General features: G+C 42.3%; 1 protein-coding gene across 3 annotated transcripts in view; it reads right to left on the bottom strand.

The window, feature by feature from the left end:
• TENM2 (teneurin transmembrane protein 2) overlaps positions 1-14,184 on the bottom strand; it is an 831,585-nt gene that overhangs the window by 95,800 nt on the left and 721,601 nt on the right. For all 3 annotated transcript variants that reach the window (XM_066618094.1, XM_066618096.1, XM_066618097.1), the window contains one exon: positions 4,381-4,527. In XM_066618094.1, the coding sequence (XP_066474191.1) occupies positions 4,381-4,527 (147 nt within the window). The remainder of the gene's footprint in view (positions 1-4,380; positions 4,528-14,184) is intronic.

Below are 14,184 nucleotides of genomic sequence, written 5' to 3'. Positions count from 1 at the left end.
GTCTTTTGCTGTGGTCCAAACCACCTAACCTTAACTCTTTCTCTCTTCATCTTCACTAATCTTCCTGCTATTCACCCTTTCTCTCTCCTTTTCTGAACCCCCAAACCTTCCCTTTCTTCCCCCAGATTCCTCTGGGAAGTCCAGCTAATCTCCCTAATCTCCCTCCAACTTTCCCCCCTCTTTGCTCTGGCCCCTTCCTTTTTCCTCCCCTCCTCTTCTCTTCCTTCCTCCAAACTGCTTTCTTTATAGCTCCATTGTTGCGCGGACATTAGCATCTAGACTTCCCCTGTCTAGAATAAGCATTGAGTGAGCTAGTTCACTTATACCCTGTTGAATCTCTCCCTTTTTGTTTCTGAGCATTTTAAGAACATTTTGTGCACCTTTATCCTAGCCTCCTTTTATCTTTTACTGCCTAATTAAACAGTTGCACCATTGACCATTACATGAGGTTCCAGCACATGATTGTTTTTCCCCTATGTGCGTGTTACTTGGTTTTACAAAAAAAAAAAAGCACTGCTGACAATACTATACACAACCATTTTGATTCAGATAATCAAATCATAGATAACCATAGATAATAGGCTACAACCCTATGCGCACCTGGAAGTAAGACTACTGAATTAAATAGGGGTTTACTTTTGAATAGGTATGCATAGGATTGTGCTATCCCTATTTGCTATTTAATAATAGTACTTGTGCTGCACTTTCTGAGCGTGTAAAACATTTTACATATTACCATTATTCCCACAATGCAACTAGGAAGCTGAGGCTGAGAGGGAATGGCTTGCTGAAGACCACCTAATTAGCACTAAACGCAGAAATAAGTTTCATTCCAGGAAAGTCCTGATTCACAGCTCAGTTTCTTCGCTGCTACACTACATCAACTCATATATGCACGACAACCATTCTTAGATTTTAACAAGCTAACATTGGCCTTTAAGTTCTGTATGCACAGTGTTTGAAGAACTTTTTAAAAAAAGGACACACTGAGGTAAAAAAAAAACTAAATGGACTCAGAACATTCTAAGGCTTTTTATAACTTTATAAAATACTGTTTAGTTGTTGAAAAGGTCAACAAAAAATGTTCCCTGTGAAGATCAGTCTCTCATGTTAGGAGAATTAATGCTTAATACAAGCATTATTTCAATTATTTCAAAGCTTGTATTAAGGTAGCCAGAAATCTATTCTTATCAGAAAGACAAGGACAAAATCATTGCATTGGATTCAGAGGTTCCTTGCTCCTCTGGCGTAAGGGATATCATCCGTAATTAATTTTTCACCACATGTTAATTATCATTATCCAAAAATGCTGAACTAACAGTTCATGCTTAACACTCTCCAACCATTCAGGATGATTAGTTTTCTTGTCTAAACTTTACATGGTACTGTAAAAAAGAGAGGCTTAATTGTTAAAGCACGATCACTGAGTAAAATGCAGCCATTAGATCAGGGTCTCTGAGTTGTCTCGCTGTACTTGAATGACTACAACTTTGATGAATTTAAACCGGACTCTACATTTCAAAAATCTGGAAAAGGCTCCTATATAAGCACTTGGAATGTGCTTGACACCACACCCATTGACAGAAATTTTATCAGGGGGCACAACATTTCTTTTGGGCCCCTTCCCTTCAAATAGTATGAATGTGGCTCCCAGGCCCCCTTTTTGACTCCAGGCTGAAGTACAATTTACCCCCAGCACTCCCCTCTCAGAGGCCCTGCTCGGCACTAAGCTATTTAGAGGTTTTTGCAACCAGGTTCAGCGGCAGCATTTTCATAACTTTTCTAACACCGAGAGTAAACAACTGGGTATGGATATCACCTTTAGGCTCACAGGAGATTCCTAAACATTGACTGCTGTTGGAATCTAGATGGAATTTTAGCCTTCTTTTCTTTTGGGAGCTAGCCATTACTTTTCCACAAAAAGTTTGGTTCTCCATTCTAGCAACCAGAGTAGTTCAAACATTTCAGGGAGAAAAAATGATTTACAGCACAGTCCTATGCACATCTACTCAGAAGTAAGTCTCATTATGCTCAGTGGGGTTTTCTCCCAGGAAAATGTGTATAGGATTGCAGCCTTAAAAACAAAAGCAACAAATCCCTTGTTTATAGACTCATTGCACATTCCTAACTGTAAGGTAGGCCAGTACAAGTCCCTTGCGCCGGCTTCCAGGTATTGCAAAAGTTCTGTAAGACACTTCTGCACCACCAGGAGAGTTGGCAGGCCAGTGCACAAAGTGCACCAGCCTCTGGAGCCCGAATCCAACCTTCGCAGTGCTGCTAGCAGTCTGCTGCGGGGGTCTAGGAAGGGCAGGGCATTTCAGTGGCATTCTGGGATAAGGGGAGGGTAGGTGGCAGGCGGGCCGGTGGGATGACTGGTCCTAGAAGGGAGACGGGAACTGGCACTTAGGTTGGATTCTAACCCCTACCTGAGCAGTTAGGCCTTACACCTGGCCACTCATATCAGTGCCACTGATTTAGGTAGCACAGATCCAAGTGGTCTGATAGGGGTGGCTGCTGCACGACACAGGCTAAGGAGATTGAATCCCCCTTACTCCGGGTTGCGCTGCAACCTGGCCCAACCCTACTCTGGATGCAGTGCAGGCCAGCCGGCCTGCCTGCACCAGGGCAATTTAGGCTTGGGTTGCTAGAAACATAAGCAAAACATGCAAGTTAAATTAGTGACTTAACTTTAATGATCCTGGGATTGCACTTCTGCCAAATGCACCTCTGCGAGGGAAGGGTAAAAAATAAACATGAATGAGATGGGGGATTTAATGGATGTAACACATCTGTGTTTATGCAGGATGTTCACATATATGTGTTGAATAGTAGACAGTTACAGCATGTGACAGCTAATAATGAAGTTGGTTCCAAGACAATCTGCGTGTCACCAGTTTACTTCTGGCTTATCCTTACCCAGTATGAATGTTACTTAAGGCCAGTGTACCAGTATGAAAGCAAGACCTCACTGGTTACCAGTGAAAAATTTAAGAAAAAGAAAGTATGTGACTAAGCTCTTGACTTAGCTGTCATCACCACTTACATAATTACAATAGTAGTCTGATCTATCTAAACACAACCTGCATCCATGACTGTAAATATAAAGTCATAAATGACCATAGTGATTTGTGCTGCAGTTACCTCTAGGCTGGACTACTATAGCACATGCTATGTGACACTTCTGTCAAAAACACACAAAGACCTCAGCTATCGCAAAATTTGGTTGTCAGTTTGTTAACGAACACAAAATGATTTGTGTGTATCACTCACGTATTGTCTTACTTGTGCTGGTTACCTCTTTGGTTTCTGGGCTCAATTCATGGTGCTTAAAGCTGTCACACCTTCTCCATATATAACTCAAGAGCTCTTAAACACATCAGAAACCCTACTCTAGATACCACGACTAATGTGATCTGGAGGGCATCTACCAGGAGCATGGCTTTTTCAGGGCAGGTGACAACTTTATGGATTGCCCTCTCCAAGGAAGCTCACTACACTCCTTCTCTGCTCTTCTTTAGGCAACAGATTGAGACTTGGTTTTCTCATAAAGCTGTTGAACTCACTGAGGGCAAAATCCTAACCAGCACTGGCATAACTGTGACAGTGGGGCATGTGTTACATCCTGCAGTTGGGGGACAGTCATGGAGGCCTCCTCAAGGTAAGGCAGTGCTTATGCCCTTACCTCAGAGTTGCATTGCCCTTACCTCACTGCTGGAAAGTTGGTTAGGATTGCACCCTGAGTTGATTAATGGATCCTTGATTTGTTGCTGAACTTTTATTATTGCTGTTTTTCATAATCAGTCAATAATTCTGTGCCTGCTGTTTTGTTTTTCGTTTCTACTGCTTCTGTTTTAGTTCAGTGTATTTTAAAACTGTTGTTGTTTGCCACTTTGAGTACTTTTGAACTGAGATAAAATATGATTTAAAAAAAATAAGATACCTTTGTGTCACCTTTGCCTTTACCAGGTGCTTAGTAATATCTTAGCAAAATATCCTGCTCAATCATCTGCTGTTCCCATTTGAATGAACTGTGATGCATTCTGGTATTTCTGGAATTTAGGTCACAAGGTTGCATCTCTGAAGGCAGCACTGAATCCTAAAACCTAAGCCGTATGAATCCCAGTTCTAAACTCTAGCGGCTGCTTCTGAGTGTCAGCGAGGATGAATCAAGTCCTCCATTTTGAAAATAAGCCTTTCAGGTCACATAATTTCCCCCACAAGATCACCACTTTCTCCATCTCATTTGTTTCAAAGGAAATGTAACAACAACACTTGACAATAGGAGGAGAGGGGGGTCTTTCTCTAGCAAAATGACTCATGAGGAAACTGCACATAACCCTCTGTTCTTTAGGGACTGGGAATTGGAAGACTTTTGCTCACCTCCCTCATTATCCTTGTTATCAGCACAGGAGGTTTCCATAGCAACATTGCATCCAGGCCCTCTCCAGCCGGTCTGGCAGACACACTGCCAGCTGTTCTGACCGAGTGTGCATCTCCCATTGCCATTGCACAAATCGGGGCAGCCATCTGGTTGAAGAAATGAAGAAGATAAGTACAAGAAATACTGATTTGCACTAAGATTCTACACTGTAGGCACATTAAACAGTGTTACTGTGCACTCAAAAAGAAGGCTGAAGGCTGTAACGAACCTGTTCTCTAGTGACAGGAACATCTTTTGGCTTAGAAGGTGATTATGGGAAGTAGAAGAAAAGAGAATTTGTGAAAACTGTACATAGCCTTCATTGTAAAACAAAAAAAGGTTTTTTAGGGTCCACTTAAAAAGCACAATCAAATTTAGTGGCAGTTAGACCACATCTCAATTTTTGCCTTTGAACATCTACCCTAATAATATGACATGTTAAATTATGTTGCAGCACAACATCTTATTGCTCTATAAGCTTGGTTTCTCCCCCGCCTCCCCAAAGAGCCTGAGGCTATGATTGGCCTCTTGCTACAAGACTGTACAAATTACTTGGGAGTAAAAGTAATCTAAGTAGGAGGTAATGTAATCCACACCACATTCTCTGGATACTATTTGCTTGTACAGAACCCAGAAATTCAGCCACCTCTGAGATTACAAAATATAGTTACAGTGGGAGAATGTGAGTACTCACTCTTCCACTTCATAGTACATAGAAAACTGCCCTCAAAAACAAACGAAAGAATTTTTTAGGAGTCTCATTTTTCACTTCCAATTTTTCACTTCCAGTTTTAAGTGTTGCTTTAATCTCGATTAATGCATGTGCACGTGCAAACTCATGTACGTACATACAATGCTTTCCAGCCATTTCATAAAATCACTAGATTCTTCAACTACAAAAGACTGCGATCGAACATATAACCCGAGATCAGTAGTTCTCAACCTTCAGGATGCCACGGACCACTGAGGCAGACATTGGAACTGTTGTGGACCACATGCAATCCCCACCACACAGAAAACTACAATTCAGTTTGGAAGCCCATGGGGGAGCGCTCAGCAAGTCACTGGAAATGCCAGCTGTGGGGCGTTCATTCTCCACCGTCTCTGGTGGTCCACGGAAAAGCATCTCACTGAGTGAGCGCTCCTCCACAGACTGCAAGAAAGGGTGGAGAATGGACCCTCCTCCAGCTGGCACATCAATAAGTGCTGGATCACCAGGGAGGGAGGAGAACGGACTACCTACAGCTACAGCTGACATTTCAGTGGTCCGTGGGAGACTACTCACTTGGAGAGACACTGGAAGTGATCAAAGGTGATCATCTTTTTTTCCCCCCCCCCTAGACCTTGTGGACTACTTGGTGGTCTACTGTATATCTTCAAGTAGGCCAACAGTGCAATTGTATGCATATTTTCTCAGAAGTTCCAATGTGTGAAACAGGGCTTACTTCCAGCCAAGTACAGGGGTTCCCCTGTACCCACAGATCTCGAATCTGCGATTTCCCTTATCCACAGTTCACAAATCTCCCCCATCATGCAAATCATAGAGTTCACAGAGTTTAGCGTCACTTTGTTTTTAAGCCACCCAACTTGCTACTTGGTAGCACTTCCTGCTAGTATTTGCAGACAGCACTGAAACAGCCAGACACAGGAGACAGCAACAGGACAGCAATCACAAACCATATAAGTCATTTGCGCAAGGGGGGGGGGGATTTGTGAACCACTTCTTGTAAAGTTTGCTGCTATCTAAGGCTTCTGGTATCTGCAGTGGCAGCTGGAACATATCCTCCAAGGATGGGTAGGGCACCCATATTATAGGACTGCAGCCTGTTGGCCCAATCTTAATGAGGTTTGCAATGCCAGAATTGGTATTCCAGCAGCACAAGGTCCTTTATGGCTCAAAAGGAGAAATGCCATTTAACACAGCTGGGTTGCCACCACAAGCAATGAGCAGATGTAGTGGCGTGCCAGCATTCTGTTCATGACGCCTGGAGCTGCTACGTCAATGCCAGGAGAAAAGGAGGGGTGGGCAGAATGAGTTAGGAAAGGGAAGAAATGGAATGGAGATTGGGATGGGGAGGAGAATGGGTTGAGGTTAGGAACGGGGATGGTATCAGTGGTAGCAGCACCGCTGATATCCTATCCCCCTTCCCGGGTCCACTCAGAGTTGTGGGTGCTCCTCTTTTATTTAGCAGGGGGAGAGTAACTGGCCCACCTCACCCCAGCAGTGTCTTTTCTAGTGGCTGTCTGCTGGTGTTGCATCTTTTTAGATTGTGAGCACTTTTGGGACAGGGAGCCAACTGTTGTTTGAATTTTCTCTGTGAACTTTTCGTTGAAAAGCGATACATAAATACTGTTGTTATTGATAAATTAAATGCTTATTCAGTGTGATGGAGTAAAAGATATAAACATAATATGCGTAACATACATCTTGCTCTCTCATACATTGTGCAAATAATTCCAGGTATTCCTATTGGAAACTTTCATGCCATACCCAAGACACTCTTGTGGAATACTTCCTTATCGTTAAAGGCACTAAGCACTAGTATTAGACAGCACTCTTTGGGAAGCTGCGCTGTCAGAGCAAGAATGCTCTTCCTGCATTCTCAGGACTCTCTGGAAAGACAGGTGTGTGCCCCGTTTGCACACTACTTCTGCCTGCACACCAGTCTGCTAATCTAGTCCAGACACTTCTTTGCAATAAGTTCTTTCTTACATTTAAAATGTTGCAACATGTTGCTGTAGGGATCCTGAATTATACAGAATGTAATGAGTTCTTAATCCATTTTTTTGGCACAGAAAATGGTAGTGTATCTAAGTGAGTATGGAAGTGACTAGAAAGAAGGCATCTCAAAAGCAGATCTATTGTATATTATGTGTGTGAGAGAGGATGATATTCCTCCGGCCCTTCTGCATTTAGATATCACCTTAAACTAGCAAAAAGATTGAGGATACTCATCCTCCAGAATCTTGAGATTAGCAGAAACTGTTGTATAAATGCTTTCCTGAGCATTTTGGGGGGGGGGGAGCAGTAAGAATGACAGTAGCGAACAACTGGAAAGTTGAATCAAATCCTAATATTGTGATGTAGTTTATATGTTTCTGGAATCACAATAATGGGAAAGCTCAGTAATCAAATTAAAAAGTAAGTGAAAGTGCAAGCAAAACCAGAAACAACTTACACCAATGGTATTCAAACTCAGGGGTAAGGGCCCAATCCTATTGAGTGTGCGCGGACTCACCACCGGTGAGCACTGTCACAAATGTGCCATTAGCGCTGGTCCAGTGCCGGAACTGGCCCAGCGTGAGTCTGCGCTGAGACAGCCCTAGTTGGGGGAGAGGCTGGGAGGAGGTGCTCTGGGGCAGGTAGAGGGCGGGGGAGAAGGCATGGCGGGGGAGGGACCAGGGTGAGAGTGCGGTAGGACCAGCAGAGCTCAGCGACCCAACACATCCTTACTTTGTGCTGGCTAAATAGCCGATGCAGAGTCAAGTAGCCCCATTGCGGGGCTGCTCCCCTTACTTTGGAGAAGGGGACAAACGTCCCCTTCTTCCGAAGCGGGGTTAAGAGCCGCCAGTGGCTGCCCAAATGCTGATAGGATGCCATGGCAGCCATTTTGACACTGCAGCAGTCCTGCGTACCGGGCAGCTCAGGATTGGGCTGTTCATCTCCCAAGATAAGTGTGGGGGAGGGGGGAAGGTAGAGATGGGATCCCGCCGCTGTGGGGGAAGAAGGGCTATTTTTAAAATTGCCTTACCTGCTGCTGGGGTCCAGAGGGTGTAGGGAGCTCCACAGAGCCCTCTGCAGGGCTTATGTAGCTTGTAGAAAGTGAAAGTAATGATTGCAACCCACTTCCTGGTTGCAATCATGAAACCGGGTCGCAATTGCAACTTTCACTTTGTACAAGCTGCAGGGAGCCCTGCAGAGTGCTCTGAGGGGCTCCCCACACCCCAGCAGCAGGTAAGGCACATTTAAAACAAGCCCCGCTTCCCCGTACTGTCATGATTCTGGGGATTGCGTCGCTGCTTTCCCCCTGCCCCACCACCTAATGGGAAAGGGGCAATGTTACACAGGCTGGTGAGTTACAACCCACCAGTAAGTACCAGTGATTTACACTGTTAAATGGACTATTCTTCATCGAGTCAAGCTTCACCTGGGATACCGTCAATGTTGTGTGTGCGCGTGTTTTTGTGTGTGCATCCTAGAAGCTTGCTGATGTTCCTAACTATGAGGAGAATCTTTTTCCAGTTACAGCAGTTGTCACTGCAGACATACGCTGTACTTGCGAAGGATGGGAGCAAGCCTTCAGAAATGCATTGGCGGGAGCATGTTAATTTGGGGACTGAGCTTTCCAGCAGGCTTTCAGTGCTCGGCCAAGCATTCTTCTACACACTGAAATAATGTCTGCATAGGGCTTTTGTGAGAGTCAACTGGTGCTGGCAGTACCCTGCACATCAGAAATCTGCCTGTACGTTATGCCTTCATACAGACCTTTAGGAAGGAAGGAAGACATCCGTTTAGTTACTATGTACCTAGTACTCCCCCAGTATTATATCTAACCTGGACATTTCTCTTTGCAAGGTAACTGTTTGCTTTTCTTTCAGTCAGCCCTCACACTTTGTCGTTACTGCCACCTGTGTGATATTCAGTAATGCGGACCTTTTTTCACTAGCAGTGAGGGACTACCTCGCTCATGTTATAGTGGCCAAGAAATGCCACATGCTAGCAAGAGTCTCTTTCTGATGCTCATAAAGCGTATTGAGAGTGTACAATTCCCACTGCTCTCAGAATGAAAAAAAGATTTGTATTACACAGGCACAAAAAGAAGCAAGCGCACAGCACCGCTTAACACACATTTTGGAGACATTTTAGTTTATGTGTTTGGCATGTAGTGCATGCCGCTTGAGCGACCATAATGATAAAGTGTCAAGGGAGGCGTCGTAGGACACCTGATCCGTTTTAAATGTAAAATGAACGTTAATTGTGAATATACGCTCTGGGTTTTCTTTTTCAGGGGAAATTGGAGAGAGATAAACAGATCATAGTAGCAGAGGGTTTTATCCCACCCAGAACATCTGAGCAAGATGAAAACACGAACAGTAGGAAGCCCGTAAAATCTCTGAAAAGTTTTCATTGCAGCTGGGAATTAATGGACATCGGTTTGCTTTTAGCTTGAAGAATGGAGGAAGGAACACTAGGGAGGGCATGGTGTTGCTAGGAAACACTGCATCACCACAGCAAAGTTCATTCAATTTGTGGCCTTCCAAAGAGAGACTTTATATTCCAGAAACATTAAAAAAACAAAACCAGTTTCCATTAAAATATAATAACTACATAAAAGCTACATTACAGATAGGCTACAATATGATCTAATTATTTACATCAACAAGGGTGGGTTTTTTGTCCCCTTTAAAAGCAGTACAAATGGAGGATAAATTTAGCTTCAACAAAAGGCTCTAAGTGCAAAGTCAGGTAGTGAGTATTTGGATCTTTTTTAATGTACAAAAACACATTAAAAATTATCTCTACATAAATATTTATTTGGCAGGCCACAGAAAATGCTTTGTCAATCATCAGACAAAAAATAATTCCTCACAACAGCCCATTTATACAATTTCCAAATGCTGGTACCATCAGCTGCAAACCAGTAATTGTCTTAAAAATGCATCCATTCTTTTTGTGCAATATACTTACAGTTTAATCTAAACTATTTCCTTCTAATAACTTCCTAAACATGCATAATGGTAGATGGCAATGCCTAGAGGACCATGCAAGGCTTTTGTACACCTAGTGGGGGTGGAAAGCTTTTGCCAATTTCTCTTGATGAATGGAAATCAACATCTGCCTATTCTGATACTAAACAGAAATGCTGGTTCACAAATGTACTTCCCTGGACAAATAATTTTGTTGAAACACCAGCACTCATGGTATGACTGCCTTCTACAGGCACAGAACAGCACAAAATAAAAATTAGGCACTTTGAGCACTACACAGACTTTGCCCAGGGTTTGTAGTAAACAGATTATTCCAGAGATGGGTTTAGTGGTGCAACAGTATAAATCTCAGACAGGATAACATAAGGTATATTGACGTATTATGGGAAAGAAATATATCTGGGTGGATCTGCCCCATTGGTATCATATAATATGCAACTATATCTAGGCTGCTGTGGAGCATTCAGCACTTCAGTACAAGCACACATATTATCTTGAAGTACTATGAAGCCAACTTTTTAGAGCTCTCCCTCAAGACTGACTTCACACAGTACAAGGATCTGAGAATGACACAACCTGGGAATATCCTTCTAGGCATAAAGTATTTCTAATTTTCAACAGAAAACGTTGAAAAACAATCTTTGTCCAAGTACCACATTCTTAGAAAACTGCTAGCTTATAAGAAATGGGCACAGCATGAGCAAAGCATGAGTAAATGAGAGCGGATTTCTCAGCTGCCTCCAGCAGTGTAACTCAACACGACCTAGCAAGACCACATCTCTAGATAAGAAGAAAGCTACCTTTTCTTGACCTTTGAGTTCTCAGCTTGCCTAAATCAATATTAGAAGAAGGGTCTGAAAAGGATATGCATTGAGAGACTTATATTACTAGACCTAATCAATTTTTTCTCATAATGAATAATTTTACAAATTGCTCTGTTATTTTTGAAATATAAATAGATTTTGTGTGTTCTTTTATTAAATACTGGGGGAAAATGAGAAAATTCTTACCCACTTGTAAGAAAATTCTTACCTTACACAAGTTATTAGTTGGCTAAATTCTCCTAGATATTGCCTTTGCTATATTTTTATTTAGTTAGTTATTCAACTATTGTACCTGATTGTACCTGTCTTTTTCCATCGCCAGAGTGAACAACAGCTTTTCTTGGGGGGAGGAGGCGAATTTCAATTGACAAGATGTTGGGAGACCGTACCTAGCTTGCCCCCAATTTAGTTGAATATTTCACTATTTAATTAATTTATACTTGCCGCATAATAGTATAAATGCAGAAGGAGATCACTGAGTGAGAATGAATCAAGGAAATAATAGGACACAGATTAAGATGGTTTCCTAGCATTGAATTCTTCAATGAATGAGTCAATGTTATTCATTCATCCATTAGACTTCCAAATTAAGGTCCAATTTATCAATGGTGGAAGTTAAACAGTCAAGTACAGGGTGGGGGGCAGTGGATCCCATATCCACTGTTTCAATTAACTGCAGATTGGATCTGTGGGGCCCCACCCACCCATCCTTTCACCCCTTCCAGATATGATGTGTTTTGCATCATTGTCACTCACTTCCGGGTTCCACTGGCTTTGCAGCAGCACTAAGTTTGGGAATCACTGCCTTATCCTGATAACTGTTTAATATCCATTTGTGCAGGGTTCTCATATCATGTCAAATCTCATTTCAGATACTGTGGGTAATATATATTCATTTTGGTAGGTGTAGGAGTCCTTTTTTAACCATTCCTGAGTCACCAAGGGGGCAGGTTTCAACTCAGGAATGCTTTATTCCATGGACAGGAAACTCTGTGAAAGTACGGTGCGGTCATGAGCAGGTAATGAATGACATATGACCACTTTCTCCCACAACCCTAATCTCTCTTAGGGCGCAATCCTAACCCCTTATGTCAGTGCTTTCTAGCACTGGCATAGTGGTGTCAATGGGACATGTGCTGCATCCTGCAGTTGGGATGGCCCAACTCATGGAGGCCTCCTCAAAGTAAGGGAATGTTTGTTCCCTTACCTTGGAGCTTCATTGCCCTTACGTCAGTGCTTTGACATAAGGGGTTAGGATTGCACCCTTACATAAGTTATTAGTTGGCTAAATTCTCCTAGATATTGCCTTTGCTATATTTTTATTTAGTTAGTTATTCAACTATTGTACCTGATTGTACCTGTCTTTTTCCATCGCCAGAGTGAACAACAGCTTTTCTTGGGGGGAGGAGGCAAATTTCAGTTGACAAGATGTTGGGAGACTATATCTAGCTTGGCCCCAATTTAGTTGAATATTTCACTATTTAATTAATAGATGAATTTTATATAGTAGTTTTTTTAACACAGTAGAGGTACCAGATATATTTTTATACTTGGAACTATTGTTTGTTTACCAACCTGTAGTCTTAAAAAAAAAAAAAAAACCTGATGTAACAACAACACAGAATGTTGCTTCTGAAAAAAAAGAAAAGCATGACTGATTTTTTCCAATAAGGTTGAAAAATCAATAGCTCCTATGGATTGCACCTGCACAGTCCTAATGAACTCAAACCCTGGCATTCTCACAGCTGCTATTCTTCTCTGTAGAATCTATAACAAGCTGAAAAGAAGTCTTGTGGCTTTGTTTATTTTTTTTTTCTTTTTGATTGTTGAGTGATCATAGACATGAAGTTAATCACAGTACACACAGTGCAGTGGGTTGCACTGAGTGTCATGTTGAGGGACCATGTAATAAGTTCAGTTGTTATTAGCTGATTCATACTGGATTTAGTAAATAACATCAGCTTTGCAGGTAAGAATGCACAGGGCACTGTTACACACACACACAATCACGACAGGAAAATAAGCTGCTTGCCTGAAACTACAGATACTATGGTCTACTGTGAAAAAAGCAGGGAGCTTGTTCTTTCTCAGGATGAAGTATGATGCAATACAGAATGCCATAAATCTGCCCACAGCTATGAAGAATTGCAGTCCTGGGCCACTGCTGCATGGAAGAGGCTGCAGCAAGTGCTACATATCACAAGGTGAACAATCTGTGACTGTGTAGCCAATAAATTGAGATCAACTGAAACCCATAAGGATATGAAGGCATACTTGGCCTTGATTTCCTTTGGTAGTGGATTATATCCCAAGACTCCCTAGGGCTCTATCCAAAAGCAGCAACGTGGACTCAAATACCGGCCCAACCATTTTGAGAAGATCAGAGAAAATATGTCATTATCCTAGCTCTGCAATATAAGTACGGACCAAGTTGGGTTCAAAGACTGGATTTAAATCTGAACAATTTGCTTCACTCTAAACCAATATTACTGGCATGATTCCTCAACAAATACATAGCATTTGTAAGGAAAGTGGTTTGATTACTGGGTAATCCAGAGCACTTTGAAATAAATGGAATACAGTATGATTTGGCCTGGCAAGTTCTTTTTTAAAATAATGTTACTGATATTTTCACAAGGAAGTAAGTAGAGTCTACCTGCATTTTAGGATCTGTCACCGCACTGCATTTTCACAGCCAAATCTTAATGAAATCCCCATGAGGTGATGCAGTAGCATTGGTTCAGCTTCCATTGTATCCCAGGGAAATTTTTGGCTGGTAGAGGTTTCTTTGGGGTAAGCCCCAACAGTTACTCTGGGTCAACTCAGATTGGCACCAGCTCGATCACTGGTGCAAGTCCATGTTGACCTGGGAATGTGGAAAAGGACCAGGAAGGAGGTTGAGATTCGGCTGCATCAGTTCTGGGAAGTTGGATAGGACTGGAAAAGATCAGGAAGTCACAGGTGAGAAGTCTATTGAGAATGACGTTCACCCCTGATACGACCAGTTTCTCTGAACTTCTAATCTCATCAGTCCATAACATATAGAGATGGATCACACAGACTTTACTTTCTACTGAACACTACCTTTGGACACTGTCACTCTATAAACTATCCCTATTTGCACAGGAATGCAGACTCTGTACACTGGGTCAGGTGCTCAGTAGTGCAATGTTGCTTGTCTAATGTCTTGGCCATAGTGCAGCACATCTTCGTTAGAGTCAGAATATCTTT

Source organism: Tiliqua scincoides, chromosome 2, assembly GCF_035046505.1.
Source record: "Tiliqua scincoides isolate rTilSci1 chromosome 2, rTilSci1.hap2, whole genome shotgun sequence".
Classification (NCBI taxonomy): Eukaryota; Metazoa; Chordata; class Lepidosauria; order Squamata; family Scincidae; genus Tiliqua; species Tiliqua scincoides.
Note: the sequence above shows the minus strand (reverse complement) of the source record. Positions and strands in the feature narration are given on the sequence as shown.